Source organism: Hirundo rustica, chromosome Z, assembly GCF_015227805.2.
Source record: "Hirundo rustica isolate bHirRus1 chromosome Z, bHirRus1.pri.v3, whole genome shotgun sequence".
Classification (NCBI taxonomy): Eukaryota; Metazoa; Chordata; class Aves; order Passeriformes; family Hirundinidae; genus Hirundo; species Hirundo rustica.
This window is the reverse complement of record NC_053488.1, coordinates 38,308,291-38,325,362: the sequence shown is the minus strand read 5'-3', so window position 1 is coordinate 38,325,362 and position 17,072 is coordinate 38,308,291. Positions and strand designations below refer to the sequence as shown.

Below are 17,072 nucleotides of genomic sequence, written 5' to 3'. Positions count from 1 at the left end.
ATCTTGAGAGCATTTGAGTGAGCTCAAGCTCTGGCAATACTTAACCAGCTCTGTGCTAAAACTAGTAAACAGCTCCTGTGGTGTGAGGTGGAAGGAGGTGGGTAAGAGGTGGATGCTGTTGAAGACTTCTAGCTTAGATTAAGTGGGGATAGCAGAATAAAAGTTTAAATTAATCTGCTTTTTATTGCTCTTTTCTGTCAGTTTAATGGACTTGTGCACCTTCAGGTTCCTTCGATGTTCTTGAACCTGATCTTATGCATAGGGCCATTCTTCATTTTCCCAGTCCCTATTCTCACCTTCTATAACTTGGGCAGTGTGGCTGGGGCACTTGCCAGTGAAGGGAACAGACGGGTATCAGTCAGTGGGTGCTGAGCCGCTGTATTGTGCATCATTTGTTTCTCTTGGGTTTTTCTCCTCACTCTCTCTCATTATACTAATAATAACAGCATTAACAATAATTTCATCTCCCTGGCTGTTAGGACAATTTCTCTGTATTACTCCCAGGCTACTTTTTTCTCTTTCCATGCTCTGTAAGCCACCTCTTTTGTGTTTTAAATTTGTCCAGGGGCTCCTTGTTCATCCATACAGGCCTCCTGACATTCTTTTCTAATTTCCTCTTTGTTGTGATGCATTAATCTTGAACTATTAGGAAACAATCCTTGAATGTCATCCAGCCCTCTGCACTGTCCCATGGTATTCTACCAAGGCCTCCAAGAGGCCAAACTCAGCTCTCCTGAAGTCGAGTGCAGTCACCTTGCTTCTCGCTCGCCTTGTTGCGCCAAGGGTCTCAGTCTCCTCTATTTCAGGGTCACTGCAGCCCAGCCTGCTCTTGGGCTCCACATTCCCCAGCAGTTCCTTGTTCCTGTGAACAAGATCCAGCCTAGCACTCTTGGCTCATTTACCAGTTGGAGAGGGCAGTTGTCATCAGCGAACCGCCTGGAGTACATGTGCTCTATTGTCCTGAGCCTCCAACAGGCTGTCACAATTTGGAAGTGTGTGTGATGTTTCTTGTAAATTCTCATCTGTCTTAAGAAGTTCCACATGTCTATACAGTAGCCTTAACTCCAGTAATGAGCCCATTATTTAGCTGTAAAAGTGTTGGCTAACAAGCTCCTCAGCTTCTACAACAAACTTTCAAACTAGTTCTCAAATCTCACAATAAACTTCAGGTGTTCAGTAAGTGGTAGAATATGATTACTGGGATAAAGCAGGAGAGAATACATGGAAAAGAGAGGGAGAAAGAGAGAGAGAAGTCAGTCTTGCTGCTGTGGATGGTCTGGATCTGGGGTTGACAGAGAATGCTGGGGACCAGTCCCCTTCCCTTTATGGTTTACCTGGTATATGCCTCTCATGTAAAATAGAAATTTTTTTGTGCCATTTTTGCTGTACTGTTCACATGTGTGCAGTCAGTTATTTAGAGCCCCCAGGAAAAGAAGGAGTTAGTGGACCGTGGTGTCCTGGAGCCCCTTTTAGTAAGGTGCCTGGAACTTGACCCTTTTCTTGACACAGGTGCACTGCCTGGAACTTGACCCTTTTCTTGACACAGGTGCACTAAGCATAAGTCTCAAGTCAGACTTGCAAGCTTAGCAACTTCGGAAGGAAAAGGAACAGATTAGAACAGCACTGACTGCCCCACCTCTGTAGGACTCTCGCAGTCCAATCAACACATCCCTGTTGCAACAGTCACAATGTTTGAGCCAAAACACAAGGTGCTTATGCCTGGTCCTCCAAATCGCTGTTGTGGTGGTTGGAATCCCCCATGAGGACCACGGCTTGTGAATGTGAGGCTTTTCCTCTCTGCCTGTGGAGGGCTTCATTGGCTCAGTTTTCCTGATCTGGTGACCTGTAGCAGGCCTCCACCATGAAGTTACCTGTACTTACCCTGCTTTTAATCCTCACCCATAAGTTCTGAGTTGGCTCCTTGTCCATTCCAGGTGGAGCTCCATGGACTCCAGGTGGTCACTGATGGAGAGGTTGACGCCTCTTCCTTGTCTCCCCTTCCTGTCCTTCCTGAAGAGACTATCCTTCTATTCCAACACTCCAGTCATAGGAGTTGCCACCATGTTTCCACGATACAGTAAGATCATAGACCTGCAGGCATGCATATGTCTCTGCTTCATTCTCTGCACTGGATGCACAGAGGCATTTAAGTTGAGCCCACCAGTGAAAATTACTTTCTCTCTGGAGTGACTGGAATCCCTTTGTCCTGCCCTCCAGGTGCTCTCCTGCTGACCTGCAATCCCTCTCCAGACTCTAGGTGCCTTGCTGTCTCTGGCACCTAACTGATATAAATGGGATGGCAAGTCATCCAACACATTACCAATGTTAAATAGGATTATGCCTCCCTCCTCCCGGTCATAAATTGTTTAAAGCTGTATCAATGACTCCTGCTAACCCTTGACCAAAGACCATCTTCTTTCAAGTGAGGTGATGCTTCTGATCCCATCTGATCCCAGCAAGAATGGTGCTGTCTTAGCTATCCCATTGTCAACCCAAAATTTTGGTAGTGATGTGAGCCTCAGAGTGACATGTTAATAGACTTGATCCATTTCTTTCAATCAATACCTGCACACTGAAGAATGGAGGAAAAAATAACCTGTGCCCCTGTTTCCCTCACCAATTGTCCCAAGACCTTGAAGTCTCTTTTGATGGCCTTCGGACTGACTACATGTTGTGACTTCATCACTACTCTCATGGAGGATCAGCAGTCTGAGCACTGTACCAGGATGGGAAATTTTCTGGTGACATCCTTAACCTTGACTCCAGGGGTGTAGCAAACTTCCTTGAGGGGAATATTCTTACAGCATATTGGAACTTCCACTCCCCTTAGAAGGGGACCATCTACCACTACAACCATTATTTTCCTCCTCATGGAACTGATCTTGTTATGAGGTGTAGGCCTGTCTGGCCTTGATAACACCTCTGGACCTTCATCCTCATCATCCGTTGCATGACCTTCCTTATCTGTAATTATTGTACAGAGAGGCACATAAAGAGAGGGTGAGATGGGCAAGGCGTCTTGCCTTTTGTCCCAAGCAAGGACTAGCCTCTGTCCATCATTTTGTTCTCACCTTAGGGAGGTAGGTTACAGGACCCTCTGATAAGAAAAGATAGAGAGCAAGTAGTTTCTGTAGAATAATCCCTACCTTTTTACAGTTGTTTTAACAGTGAGTATTAGGATCTCCAAAGAAACTAATTTGACTTAAGTGTGCATTACTTGAATTAAAAAAAAGTTAAGACTCCCTCATCATCCAATAGGCAGATCTTTTTGAGAATACAGTCCATGACATCCAAAAAGTCTGTCAGATGGAAAGGCAAGAGTGATGTGGGGAAGAGAACAGTTTTTACCAAGACACGAAATCAATGAATCTAATCAATGGAGCACAAATACTTTCTTGAGACATCATTCAGCTCACCCTTTTTAAGCATTTCAGTTTCTTGTTACAAACAAAGAGATGATACCTTTGAAGTAAAATTTCATTCCAATTCAGCAAGAGATGAAGTTTGACCTAAATTCTATACTGAGTCTTCAGTTAAGCTTGCTTCTTGAAGTGGAATCAATATTTATTAGTAACTATTTTCAACTAAACTAGCTTTCTGATAAGCAGTCGTAAAAACACTGAGCTGTTTTTTAATAGGAGAAGTTTTAGTTTTGTTGGAAAATATAGCAAGCAGAATAAGCTTTATAGATAAGATAGACTTTTTATTTTGTCTTTAATGATGAAAGAAAACCCACACCTACTGGTTTAGGATTATGTTACAATGTTTTGGGTTTTTTACAATATTTGTTCACCCCTCCTCACTTCTCCCCCTTGCCCCTTTATCTAGCTCTCTTTAAAATTCTCTCTTCAGAGTTACCACCTACATCTTCTTTCAGATGAGCACTTAGATAACTTGTATTTGAAACCTGCAGCTTGCGTTTTGGACCAGAAGGGCATGTGTGCCTGAAGGTTGTCTCTTCATTTTCCTTTCTTCTTTTCCTCTGCTGTGGACTATGTGACTTGACAGGATTGTCTGCAAAACAGCCTTGCCTGATCATCAAAATCCTGCTAGAAAAAGTGGTGCCCAAACCAAAAAATCTAAAAGTTATGATAATCTGAACTGACAAATACAATTTAAAAGACTTAAAATGCATGCATTCACTATTGGGAATATGAATTCAAGATAGCTAGTTTTGTGAAGGATGTGGTCTGCCTAATTCTCTGCTTGGTTTAGTGTACCAAATGGATGGCATGTACTGGGTTAACCCTGGCTGGATGCTAGGCACTCACCGGAGCCACTGTATCCCTCCCCTCTGCAGCTGGACTGGGGAGAAAAAATACAAAAAATGGTTCAGGGGTCGAGATAAGGACTGGAAGAGACTGATCAAATACTGTCACGGGAAAAACAGGCTGGAATAAGAGATATTAGCTGAATTTATTAGTAACAAAATCAGAGCAGGATAATGAGTAAAAACATGTTAAAAACACCTTCCCCCTACTCCTCCCTCCTTCCTAGCTTTACCTCCTATGCCCCATCAGTACAGGAAGACAGTGAAAGGGGGGGTTATGGTCAGTTCATCACAAGTTTCTTCTGCTGCTGCTTATGAAGAGGAGTTGTTCCCCTGCTCCAGTGTGGGGTCCCTACAATGGAAGATAGTTCTCCATGAACTTCGCCAACATCTCAGTCCATCTCATGGGCAACAGTTTCCACAAGCTGCTGCAACGTGGGTCACTGTTCATGGGGTACAGTCCTTCAGTCCTTCAAGGACAGGCTGCTCCAGTGTGTGCCCCCCACAGGGTCACATCCTACAGGAAACCTGCTCCACCATGGGCTCTCTTCACAGGTGTGTAGATCACTTCCAGGACCCTTCTCTGGCACAGGTTTCCCACAGGCTGATGGCCTCCTCTCAGGCATTCACCTGCTCCAGTGTGGGGCTCCTCCACAGGCTGCAGGTGGATCTCTGCATCCTCATGAGCCTCCATGGAGTGCAGGGACTTCACCATGTTTTCCACCACAGGCTGCAAGGAAATCTCAGCTCTGGTGCCTGGAGCATGTCCTCCCTCTTCTTTCTGCACTGACCTTGGTGTCTGCAGGGTTGTTCCTCTCACGTGTTCTCACCCTGTACTTTTCTGGCTGCAGTTACAGCTGTGCAATCATGGGGGGAGACAGGGGGGTTGCCCCCTTCTTAAATCTGTTATCACAGGAGTGTTACCACCATTTCTGGTTGGCCCAACCTTGGCCAGTGGCACGTCCATCTGGGAGCCAGCTGGGATGGGTTCTACAGGGGATGGAGGAAGCTTCCAGCAGCTTCTCACAGAAGCCACTTCTGTAGCCACCAACCCCACCTTCCCCCAGTACCACAACCTGGCATAATAAAATAAAAATATTAATAACCCCCCCATAGCAATTAATAGTTGAGGTGGCAGCCAGATAGTCTGTTCCTTTGCCTGTATAGATAACTTGTGCAGTTTGGGATAGATAGCATTTCATTTTTATTTCCTCATTTTAGCACTGAAAAAAGTTTATGCTGTAATGGATACAGCATGTTACTAACTGTGCTTAGCACAAATTTATGAGGGTGTATAGTGCGTGTACCTTGCATAGATAATATGTGCTTAGAGACAGCAATTTCTAACTCCAGGTGTTTCCTCCTTCTGTTTTTGCTGCATTTGTTAATGAAAATTTCAAAATACACACAGAGCACTTGCATCCAGATAAGCTGTATTAAATATGACATCCCTAGAATAGTGGTGTTAGTTTAAAAACAACAACAACACCAAAAAATAAACCCTCACAACAAAAACAAAAAAACCCAAACAAATGAAACCAAAATCAAGTAAATTAAATATTGTAGGATTGTGTTTGGGTAGGGATTGTTATGCTACCTTTTTCTTCCACTGCATGTGTGCACAGCTTGATTAAAATCTGAGAGCAGTTTTATGTGGTTAGTATTGGGATAATTCACATCCTAATCTATTAATTAATGCATAGAATGTAAGTGAACAGAAGTAATGCTTTGTTTTCTTTCAGAATAGCAGGTAACAGATAATGATTAGGTTGTCAACAACCTTCTTTGCAGTATCTTGTAAGTAAAAGCAAAATGCAAATATATTAAAAGGGTGAGGGAAGGAAATACTCCCAACATAGAAGCAAAGACTGAGAAATACTCTGACCTAATTTGAAGAAGCATGAACTGCCTGTAAGTACAAACATACTACTTTGTTTAGAAGCCTTCCAAAATCCAAGCTGCTTACATAAAAGTGTTTGTCAGAGAACTTCTTTAAGCTGTTGAGTACAACTTTCTTTTGGTGAAGTCACTTTGTGAGTATTGTATAAATACGGACAAATAAATCTGAAAATCAATCTGGCTGCCTCAGAACTCATACCTAAAAATGTCCCTTAAAAAAAATTAAATTATTTAAAGGTCTGATCATATCTGTGTCTGACAGGATGCACCTGCTGTAGAGTGTCCTGGTATGGCTTTATTGTGTTGAAAGAAGAATGCATAAATCTGTAATAATTGGTGCATTAGTCAACTGTTTGTAAAATGGTGTATTGGAGAAGACGAAGACCTCATTACCAGCAGACGTGCCACAAGAGGGTGCTGTGTCTGTGATTTTCATAGCTACAAAATTTTTACAGGTCTGACAAGTCACTTGGTCAGAAATGGGTCTCTGAAATTTGAGGGTATTAAAGAAGCATACAGACATCCCTATCCTATGCATTTAACTTTGCCTCTGTGTCTTAAACTTTTACCCTGGCTCTTGGAACAAACAGGCTCTGAGGTGAGAGCACACTATAGTGTACAGCAACAAACTAAAACTGGTAACTGCCTGGTATTCTCTCTTCAGGTCACAAATAAACAGGAAAACACCATTTCTGGGTAGGTTAATGCCTAAAATCCCAACTCTGTCTCTAAAAATTGCTGCTTTCAGTAAGATAATGCCCATTTATTGCACTAATGTAAGCACAGTAGTTTGTTTAGTAAACCACAAAGCTCTTAGTATTTTCATACATGGGGGAACCATGACTAATGTTTTTCAACTACTTACTCAGGTAGAAATTACGCTAAAGATGCTTTCAAACATGAGCTGTTCTACAGGAGTTCATCCATCATCCCAGGAATTAAAAAAAAATTGCATGACACACTAAAAATAATCTGTGTGACAGCACATGGAGATGTCTCCATTCAGACAAGACTCAAATCTTTCTTACAGAAACTGTCTGAAATTTTCATAAGCTGAAAAGTCATGTCTTGTATTGGCACGTCTTCCCACCAGCATTGGGAAGCAAAGGAGAAGGTCCAACTGCAAAAGAGTAAAGTTTCCAAAGAGACGGAAATGTCTATCAACGTTGCATTCACCTTGTATCACTGGTTGACTCACACTCAACTGCGATTTGTACACTTTGTACATGAAAGCTCTAAGTTCAGAGCCAGTGTGATGTCACTTAGCTTTATTTCTAAAGCTTTCAATTAAATTAAATTTTGTATTTTGTATCACCACCACCACTACCTTTTTTCACACATTTTCCAGCTTGGTGGTCAATACATACAGTAAGAGATCAGAAAAGTTCTCATGAAGTCATCAGTGCTCTGGTGAGGTCAACAAGGATACAAACACAGACCCTATAATTTGATGAAAATCTGGCAGTGAGTCACGTATGGAATGTCATCATGCATATTCCTGCCTGTTCTAGGAAAATTACATTATTTTTAACAAAGCTGTAAAGTATTTAATCTTGTAATAGCAGATGTGCCCATCTCAATGTCTGACAGAGTAAATATTAAAATGAAGAAAATAAATCATTCTGTGTGACCCTTGCCAGGATCTTCAAAAGCAGGCTCTTAGTAAAATGAGAATTTTAACTTCATAGAGTGAATGGCTTAAAAAGTTAACAGTTCTTGTAAATTACATCTTATATGTCTTTTACAAAGCCATGATAAAACCGAGTAGTAAACCAGCTCTTAAAAATAAGTTGGTTGGATTTAGAAATAAATTTAATAATTAAAATCCTGTCTCATAGCCTCTCCTTCAGAGAATTTCTGTATGTGTCATTCAGAAAATTACTCCAGCAAAGCCTCACCCTGAAGAATGGCGCTCTCAATCACTAGCACTGTTTCCGGGAGAGATTTTTCTAGACTGACAGTTATGAAGTTTTCTGGTGCACTTGGTGGCTCTAGAGTATCAAACTGAGACTTGAGAAGTTCAAGTGGCATAAAATGACCTCTCCGCTTCTCCAGGCGGCCGGCAATGATGTCCATAGGTCCATCCAAATGAACAAAGAGGATCTTCAGTGCTGAGTTTTCTCGTGGTTGCTCTGGCTGGTTGCTTTCAATTGCAGATGCTCCACTAATTAACACACGTCTGTACATCTTCTTCAGTGCAGAACAGGCCAGAATTGTATCTTGTCTACATGTGTCTTCCCTATCAAAAAAAACCAGCAAAAACCTTTACATTACATGTGGTATAACAAAAATAGCTTGTTAGTTCTGCTGAACAAGGTAGACAAACTCTAGCTCCTCAAGAAGGACAGCTCTTGGAGTACTGGCATTTTGACGGTGGTATTTGAGTAATTTTGATGGGATTTTGAAACTAAATTTCCAGTCCAGGTAAAGATGTGTTTTGAAAGTGAGGTCAAGGTAGCCAGCCTTCTGGTAAAATCTCAGTTTTAGGGACCTTGTCTATTAGCCACCATTCTTTCCTAAATTAAATTCAATTCTAGCACAAGGAAGTGTCAAGATAATTTCTTTAATTGCTGAGAATAGGAACAATTCTAAATATCCATAGAAACACCTATGTGTTTTCTGTAAAATTACTATAATATTCTCTCTGAAGGTAAGTGGCTGATAAACAGTACAGACCACTGTTCTTAATTACACAATATTTTCAATAACTGTTGTCACTGTCTTGGATTCAACTGGAATTTATATTTCCTGCAACTCATTGGCAGCATTGCATATATAGTCACTTCAGATTAAACAAGAGATTGCAGGGCAGTGAATGCTTTGCACGTGTATTTTCTGCTGATAAGGTTTCTTAAAACAAAGCATTTAACTCTGGGTGTGTCTGTTCCACCAAAAAGCAAATCCAGAATTAGTTATCTCTATGAAGAGTGAATGAAATTCCTGCCTAAAAAAATGTATTCTGTAATAAAATTAAAATCAGGTACAAACCTATTTAAGAATCATTCAATGGTCATCAGATTTTGGTTCAAAGAGAAGTAAGAATTTCTAATACCTACCATTATCACCTAGGTACGTCAGTTACAATCTCAGCTACTAATAAGTACTAATAATTAAACATTGGTATTAGGCTCTTTTAAAATATAGTTGGTTTTGTAAAGTTTCCAGAGCTGGGCAGTGGCATTGAGCTATCACATAACATAAAGCAATGGATCCAGCAAATCAATCCTGACAAATTTCTCAGTGAATTAACCCGTGCTCCAATGAGGTATGCTCACTTAATGTGCACAAGTAAGTGTAAAGTCTGTCTAAACAGTCCCTGTCCTCCCAACCTCTTCTTTGTTTGGAACATACTCCAGTCCCTTCATCATTTTTGGATGCTCTCCATTATGTCCATGCCTCACTCATAATGAAGAACTGAGAACTGACACAGCGATTCAAGTGCGGCCTCACCAGTGCAAAAGGAGAGGGGAAGGATCACCTTCTTTGACCTCCTAGCAACATTTAGTCTAATATAGCGCAGGATTCAGGATTTTGCTGGCCTGCCTTGCCAGAAGAGCACATTGCTGGCATGTGTCCAGCTGGGGCTGTCCACCATGGGTCCCTCCGACTGTTTTCTGCTGCTTCCCAGCTGAGTGCCCCTCAGTGTCCCTACCAGTGCCTGGGCTTGTTCCTTCCCAGGGGCAGGATTTTTAAAAGGTTCCTACCGATCCTTTCAAGGTCTCTCTGCATCAGTTACTCCTCCCATTTTGGTGTCATCTGCAGATTAGCAAGAGTACATTCAAGCAAAAAACCAGTGTCAAACAAACTCAACACTGTATCTTATTCCAAATAGCAGTATTTTATTCTACTGTTGGTATTGGTGTATTTGGGGGTTTTGTTCTTTGCAAGTAGCTAATGTCAGGCTTGTTAATAAACTGGATCCTTGAAATTATTTTTACACAGATAGTAGAAAAACAATCATCAACAACAATTCCCACTTTATTTTTTAGGGATTAGCTCACCATCAGCAATTACTATAACAGTTTAGATTAGTAAAAATAGAACTACTTTACTAGCTGCAGAATTTCTTTACACTACCACTTACATTTCTGCTTTGCATTGCAATGGGGAAAAACTTCTGGTACTCCTGTCTTTTAGCTAAACTTTTTAAAGCAGGTATTCTCTTACCTCTTTAGTATATCATGCAATGTGCAAAGCCAAGGAATCCTGTCCTAGAAAGAAAACAAGACAGTTAAAAATTCTTGAGAAATTATTTTGAAACAATTGCTACTAGCATCTCAGATATCTGACTAGAGGTAAAAATTAGCATTACATTGGACAATTGAATCTTTTTTTCCTGTACAGATTTGCTACCACTGCCTGGAGGCTAATAAGAAATGCTTGGCACATTATGAATAAGATGTTTTTAGCGGAATTGTACTTTTAATATTAGAGGCCTCTACAAGTATATGATGGAAGTAAATATATGCAAGTGTAGCATGCACCTTGGAAACTTCTGAAAAACAGTTGTTATCGCTTGCTTCTATTACACTATTTAGATGTACAGCTAGAGTTGTTGTTTCTTTTCTCTGATATAGTGTCATACACACACCCTATGCCCATTTTGAATCCAAGTTGAAGCTTTCAGAAACAGATCTAAATTTAGTTATCTGCAATAATTATGTCAGTAGCACTCACAAATAAATGTAGCCACAACCACAGTTTCTCAAAACTTTTGCCCATTACTTAGGCAAACATGAGTGATCGATCAGATGCTTACTTACTTGGACATTTGAAGCTGCCACAAACTTCAGTCATGCCTAATGAGTACTAAACAACTGCTTCCATTTAATCTTTCAGTGCTGTTACTGCTGGGTGAGCACAAAGAATGATAACGTGGACAAATAAATGTAACAATTTTTTGTTGCTGTCGTTACACAGTAACTTCTCCTTGGCATTCAAGAAGGCCGTCACAATTTTGCTCCTCTCCTTTTTCAGAAGAGATGCTTTCCTCTTGCTGAGCACCACACACCAATGGTTTAGTCATTCAAGTGTACAATGCTACAGACAACATAAAGGCTTCTATCCACTAGTGAAATATCCCAGTTTTTAACCAGAATCTAGAATATTTCTTTTCAGTCTAAATTCGCTAAGGACATCTCCCAAAAGATTTGAGGGACTGGGGAAAAAAAAAAAAAAAAAAAAAAAAAAAAGAAAGAAAAACAAACAAACAAACAAAAAACCCCACAGCTTTGCAATTTTTTTTTTTTTTTTTTAATTACAGGTAAATTCTTAAAGTCTTTTTCAAAGTATCTCATTACTGCATCTTGCCCTGTTTTTAAGCTCCATATGCTTTTAGATTGATTTCATATGCTCACCAGGATTGTTTAGTTTATATTCTTTGTTTAAAAGTCTTTATCTACATTCATAAGTGTATGTTTCTCTAGAAGCAATGGACATAAACTTTTTAAAATTCTTCCCGATTCTGCCCTAATTGATGGCAAATGGAAAAATCCTTTTTTTCAAGCTGTACCATTAATCTATTAGTACTTTAAGCATTGCCAGCCTGTCAAGGGATGGGATTGTCCCACTCAGCTCTGCAGTGGGGTGGCTTCACCTTGAGTCCTGTGTGCAGTTTTGGGCAACACAATGTAAGAAAATTATAAATATATTAGAGAGCATCCAAAGGAGGGCCTTGAGGATGCTGAGGGGCCTTGAGGGGAAGGTATGTGGGGAGTTGCTGAAGTCATTAGATCTGTTCAGACTGGGGAAGAGGAGACTGAAGACAGACCTCATTGCAGTTACAACTTCCTCATGAGAAGAAGAGGAGGAACAGGCACTGATCTCTTCTCTGTGGTGACCAGTGACAGGACCTGAGGGAATGGCCTGAAGCTGTGTCAGGGGAGGTTTACGATGGATCTTAGAAAAGGGGCCCATCCCTGAGGGTGTTTGGGCACTGGAACAGGGTCCTCAGGGATGTGGTGACAGCACCAGCCTGACAGCGTTCCAAAGCATTTGTTCAGTGCTCTCAGGCACATGCTGCAATTCAGAATCATAGAATCATTAGGCTTGGAGAAGATGTTCAAGATCATCAAGTCCACAACCTTTGAGTATCACCATACTAATTCAACCATAGCATTAAGTGTTTTCTTGTTTTTTTTAAGCACTTCTAGGGATGGTGACTCCACCGCTTTTCTGAGTAGCCAGTTCCAATGCTAAGCCACTCTTTCAGTGATGAAATTTTTCCTAATATTCACCTTGAACCTCCCCTGGCACCACCTGCGACCATTTTCCCTTGTCCTATTCCTTATTACCTGGGAGAAGAAGCTGACTCCTGTCTCACCACAACCTCATTTCTGGTAATTTTAGAGGCTGGTAAAACCTCCCTTGAGCCTCAGTTTCTCCAGGGTAAAAACACCACCCAGCTCCCTCAGCTGCTACCACAGGACTTGTGTTCCAGACCCTGCACCAGCCTTTTTGCCCTTCTCTGGACTGACTCCAGCACCTCAATGTCATTCCTGAATTAGGGGGCCCAGAACTGAACACAGCACTTGAGGTGTGGCCTCACCAATGTGAGGTACAGGTACAGGGGGACAATCACTGTACTGGCCACACTGTTGCTAATAGAGGCCAGCATGCCATTGGCCTTCTTGGCCACCTGAGTGTTTGCTGGCTCATGTTCACCTGCTGCTGATCAGCCCTCCCAGGCCCTTTTCTGTTGGACAGATTTCCAGTCTCTCTGCTCCAAGCCTGTAGTCCTGCCTGGGGCTGTTGTGACCCAAAGGACCTGGCACTTCACTTTGTTGAAACTTGTATCATTGGCCTCAACCCATTGACCCAGGCTGTCCAAATCCCTCTGCAGAGCCTTCCTACCCTACAGCATATTGACACTTCATCCAAATTGGTGTCACCTGCAGATTTACTGAATGCAGTCAATCTCCTCAATTATATCAATATAATTAATAAAAATGTTAACCAGGATCGGCCATGATGCTGATGCCTGGGGAAACAGTGCAGCAGTGATTGACCAGCAACCATAGCTCCATTCAACAACACCCTCTGGGCCTAACCACCCAGACAGTTTTTTAACCAGCGAACAGTGTACTCATCCTGGACATGGGAAGCCAGTTTCTCAAGGAGGATGCTTTGGAAAATGGCATCAAAGGCTTTACTAAAGTCCAGGCAGACTATATCAGCAGCCTTTCCATCATCCACTAGTTCACCTGGATATAGGAGGTAAAGTTAGCTTTCCCAAACCCCTGGTGGCTGGGCCTCATGCACTGGTTTTCCTGTATATGCTATGTGATGTACTCAATCTGTTCCATAACCTTCCCTGACACTGAGGCCAGATTTACAAGCATGCAGCTCCCCGGATCCTCCTTCCAACCCTTCCTGTAGACGGGCTACACTGGACAACCTCCAGTCATCTGGGACCTCCCAAGTTAACCAGGAGTGGTGATAAATGGTGATAAGTGATTTGAGAGAAGGATAACAAATTTTTGGAGTTTTCTTGTGCATGGCCACAGGATGGATTCTGTGGTTCTTGTGGGTCCTTTCCAACTCAGAATATGCTAAGATTCTATGATTCTAATCTAAAACTGCAACTCTGTGTGTGGACTGTAGAGGAGGAGATTTCTCACAAATCCTGAAACAGCAGCATACTACTTGTGAGCTGACAAGCATTTGATAAACTACTTTTTTACACAGAATCCTTTTTTGACACAAGAAGCCTCCCTTGCCCTACCAAGTGCAGACCTGTGTTTACAGTCAGACTAATCTACATAGTAAACCACAATCTACTTCAACAAGATGTGCATGAAGTTACAGAAATAAATGTGTGGACAGCAGTTTTTTCAGGGCTTATTCAAGGTACCTCATCACTTAGTGGTATCCCTTTTTCCATTTTCTTCTTATTCTCTAGAGAATGATAATCGTCTGCATCGTAGAATTTCCATCCCAACTACGAAAAAATAAATTAATTATGGATCATTCAACTAGATCAGGTGAGGTAACAATGACTTCAGAATTTACAAAGACGACACCTAAGAAATTACAGACGTCTTGCACCACAGTATGAATCACCGTTTATAGCATGATGATTAGAAACAAAACAAAACAAAAACAAAACAAAACCACTAAAGCAGCTTGGCAGCAACAACGGCTGTTGCATCACGGCACTGAGCCGAAGTCGGTGCAGGCGACTCTGTGCCAGCCAAACCTGGCTCTGGGGACCAGCAGCCCGGGCGAAGGCCATCGGCCCGGCGCAGGGAGGTGCCTGCCCGCTCCGGCACGCCTCCGAGGCGGTGGCTCCCACACGCTCCTACCTTCTCTGCCAGCCGCGATCCGACCGTGGTCCTGCGGGGAAACGCAAAGGTCCGGTTACGCGCCCGCGCCCGCACCCGCACCGGCGGGCTCCGGCAGCGCCGAGCCCCCTGCACCGCCGCAGCACGGCTCCCGCCGCCCCCCGCCTGGTACCTACTTCCCTGAGCCGCTGACGCCCATCACTACCACCAGCACCATGGCGGCCCGGCGCGCTCTGCCGCTGTTCCTTTGCCCTCCTGCGCCGCCGCCCTGGGCCGCCCTCGGCCTGTGCCGCGGAGGCGGGGCGGCCCGCCCGCGGCCCCCGGTGCGGGGCGGCCCCGGCGCGGCCGTGCGGGGAGCGGCCGGAGCGCCTCCTCCTGCCCCGCGCGGCTGGCCGGCACCGTCGTCCGCTGCCCTTCTGCGGGAACCTGGGACATCCCCGCTCTCTTTCCCCGCAGTCGCTCCGTGAGCTGAAGTTACCTGACCTTGTCCCGAACCTTCTTTGTCTCAGGCTTCTCTCTCTTTGTTTGGTCGGGCGTTTCTCTTCCGGCGGTTCCTAGCGCGGTATTCACCGTTTGCAGCCTCAGCAACATAAGCAAATTTAATAGAAAATAATTTCTTTAGTCTGTGTTAAAGTGTTCAGTGATGCCCGTTGAATTCTATATTATCCTTTGGTGGTAAAGGTCTGCCTTTAAAATTTAGTTAAGGCAGCAGCCATGCTGTGGCTAACTCCATTTTAGTATTTCTTAAAGCATTGATCCACTCACACTTTTAAATCCCTGAATTACTTGGTGGGTAAGGCTGGGAAGGACCACGATGGGGTCATCTTGTTCAACACCCCAGCTCAAGCAGGACCCCATAGAGTACATTAGGATTCTGTCTGGGCAGCTCTTGAGTATCTCCAGTGAGGGAGACTCCACCTCTCTGGGCAGCCTGTTCCAGTGCTCAGTCACCTTCACAGTAAAAAAGTGCTTCCTGATGTTTGAGTGGACCTTCCTGTGTTTCAGTTTGTGCCCGCTGCTTCTTGTCCTGTTGCACAGCACTGCTTAGCAGAGCCTGGATCTATCCTCTTGATACCCTCCCTTCAGATACTGATAAACATTGATAAGGTCCCCTCTCAGTCATCTTTTTTTCAAGGCTGAACAGCTCCCTCAGCCTTTCTTCAAAAGAATGATCTAGTCCTTCAGTCATCGTTGTAGCCCTTTGCTGGATCTGCTCCAGGAGCTCCATGACTCTCTTGCTCTGTGAAGCCTGGAACTGGACATGGCATTCCAGATGTAGCCTCACCAGGCTGAGAAGAGGGCTGAGGTTGTGGAAAATTGTGAAAATTCTCTTAGACAGCAAGTATTCTTACTATTATCATGTACATATATCTGACCTAGCAACATTTTTAAAGCCCTGCAAGAATCAAATGCAGTGATGCTGCTGACCAGCGCTTTCCTGTGCGACAGAGAAGCATCTGCTGCACCTGTAAGCGCTGCTCCACCCAGTGACAGTGGCTTCAGCAGGGCATGATGTGTGTGTCCCTTTCATATTTTTTACGTCAATCAAACCTTGGAATAAGTTCTAAGAAAGTACATCAAGTCTCCCAGTCTGCATGAAATTTTAGTTCCTTTGCATGGAACTTCAAATAACTTTATGAATGATATATGGGCTTTTTTTTTTGTTTTCTTTTATTTGATAATTGTTGCCTGTCTCTGATCATTTTACTCAGATCTGGAACTGCCTGTATTTCACATACCTATTATGAAATTCTTAATGAAGACCAGAACCTTCAAAGTTATTAAGCTATTACTGAAACAGGATAGTTCTCAAGTTACTAACAGACTACAACAATTTCTTAAAGCCATGTGACTGGATATGTATTTTACTATAATAACTGTGTGATTGTGCTAAAGTACTTGAATTTATATGCATCTTTTCCATTTGTTGGCTTATTAATTAAGAGACAGGGAAAATGCTTCATTTGGATAAGAGTTGCTGGGAGATCCAAATGAACAAGCTCAAAAATACCAGTGGTCACTATGACCCCGGAAGCATCACAATTTCTATTCCCATTCCCAGAATTAGAACTTTTAATCACTCTTTCACAACAGAATCACAGAATGTCTAGGTTGGAAGAGACCCTCAAGATGATTGAGTCGAACCCATGCCCTAACACCTCAACTAGATCATGGCATTGACTGCCACATCCAGTCTTTTTTTAAACACGTCCAGGGATGGTAACTCCACCACCTCCCCAGGCAGACTATTCCAGTACTTTATCACTCTTTCCGTGAAAAACTTTTTCCTAATACCCAGCGTATATTTCCCTTGACACAGCCTGAGACTGTCCTCTCATTCTGCCAGTTGCTGCCTGGAGAAAGAGCCCAGCCCCCAGCTGTGTACAGCCACCCTTCAGGAAGTTGTAGAGAGTGATAAGGTCACCTCTGAGTCTCCTTTTCTCCAGCCTAAACAACCCCAGCTCCCCTCAGCCATTCCCCACAGGGTTTGTGTTCCAAGCCCCTCACCAGCCTCGTTGCCTCCTCTGGATGTGCTCAAGCATCTCAACGTCCTTCCTGAGCTGAGGGGCGCAGAACTGGACACAGCACTCAAGGTGTGGCCTCACCAGTGCCAAGTACAG

The 17,072-nt window shown here is 43.1% G+C and overlaps 1 protein-coding gene across 1 annotated transcript; it reads right to left on the bottom strand.

Annotated features, from left to right (window-relative positions):
* Positions 1 to 3,685: 3,685 nt before the first annotated feature.
* IDNK (IDNK gluconokinase) lies at positions 3,686 to 14,740 on the bottom strand. Its single transcript, XM_040090887.1, has 5 exons — positions 14,628 to 14,740; positions 14,473 to 14,503; positions 14,022 to 14,108; positions 10,337 to 10,380; positions 3,686 to 8,408 (listed from the first exon to the last, which is right to left on the bottom strand). Exons 1-5 carry the CDS (start codon positions 14,666 to 14,668, stop codon positions 8,048 to 8,050), a joined length of 564 nt encoding a protein of 187 aa, XP_039946821.1. The 5' UTR covers positions 14,669 to 14,740; the 3' UTR covers positions 3,686 to 8,047.
* Between the last annotated feature and the right edge of the window lie 2,332 nt (positions 14,741 to 17,072).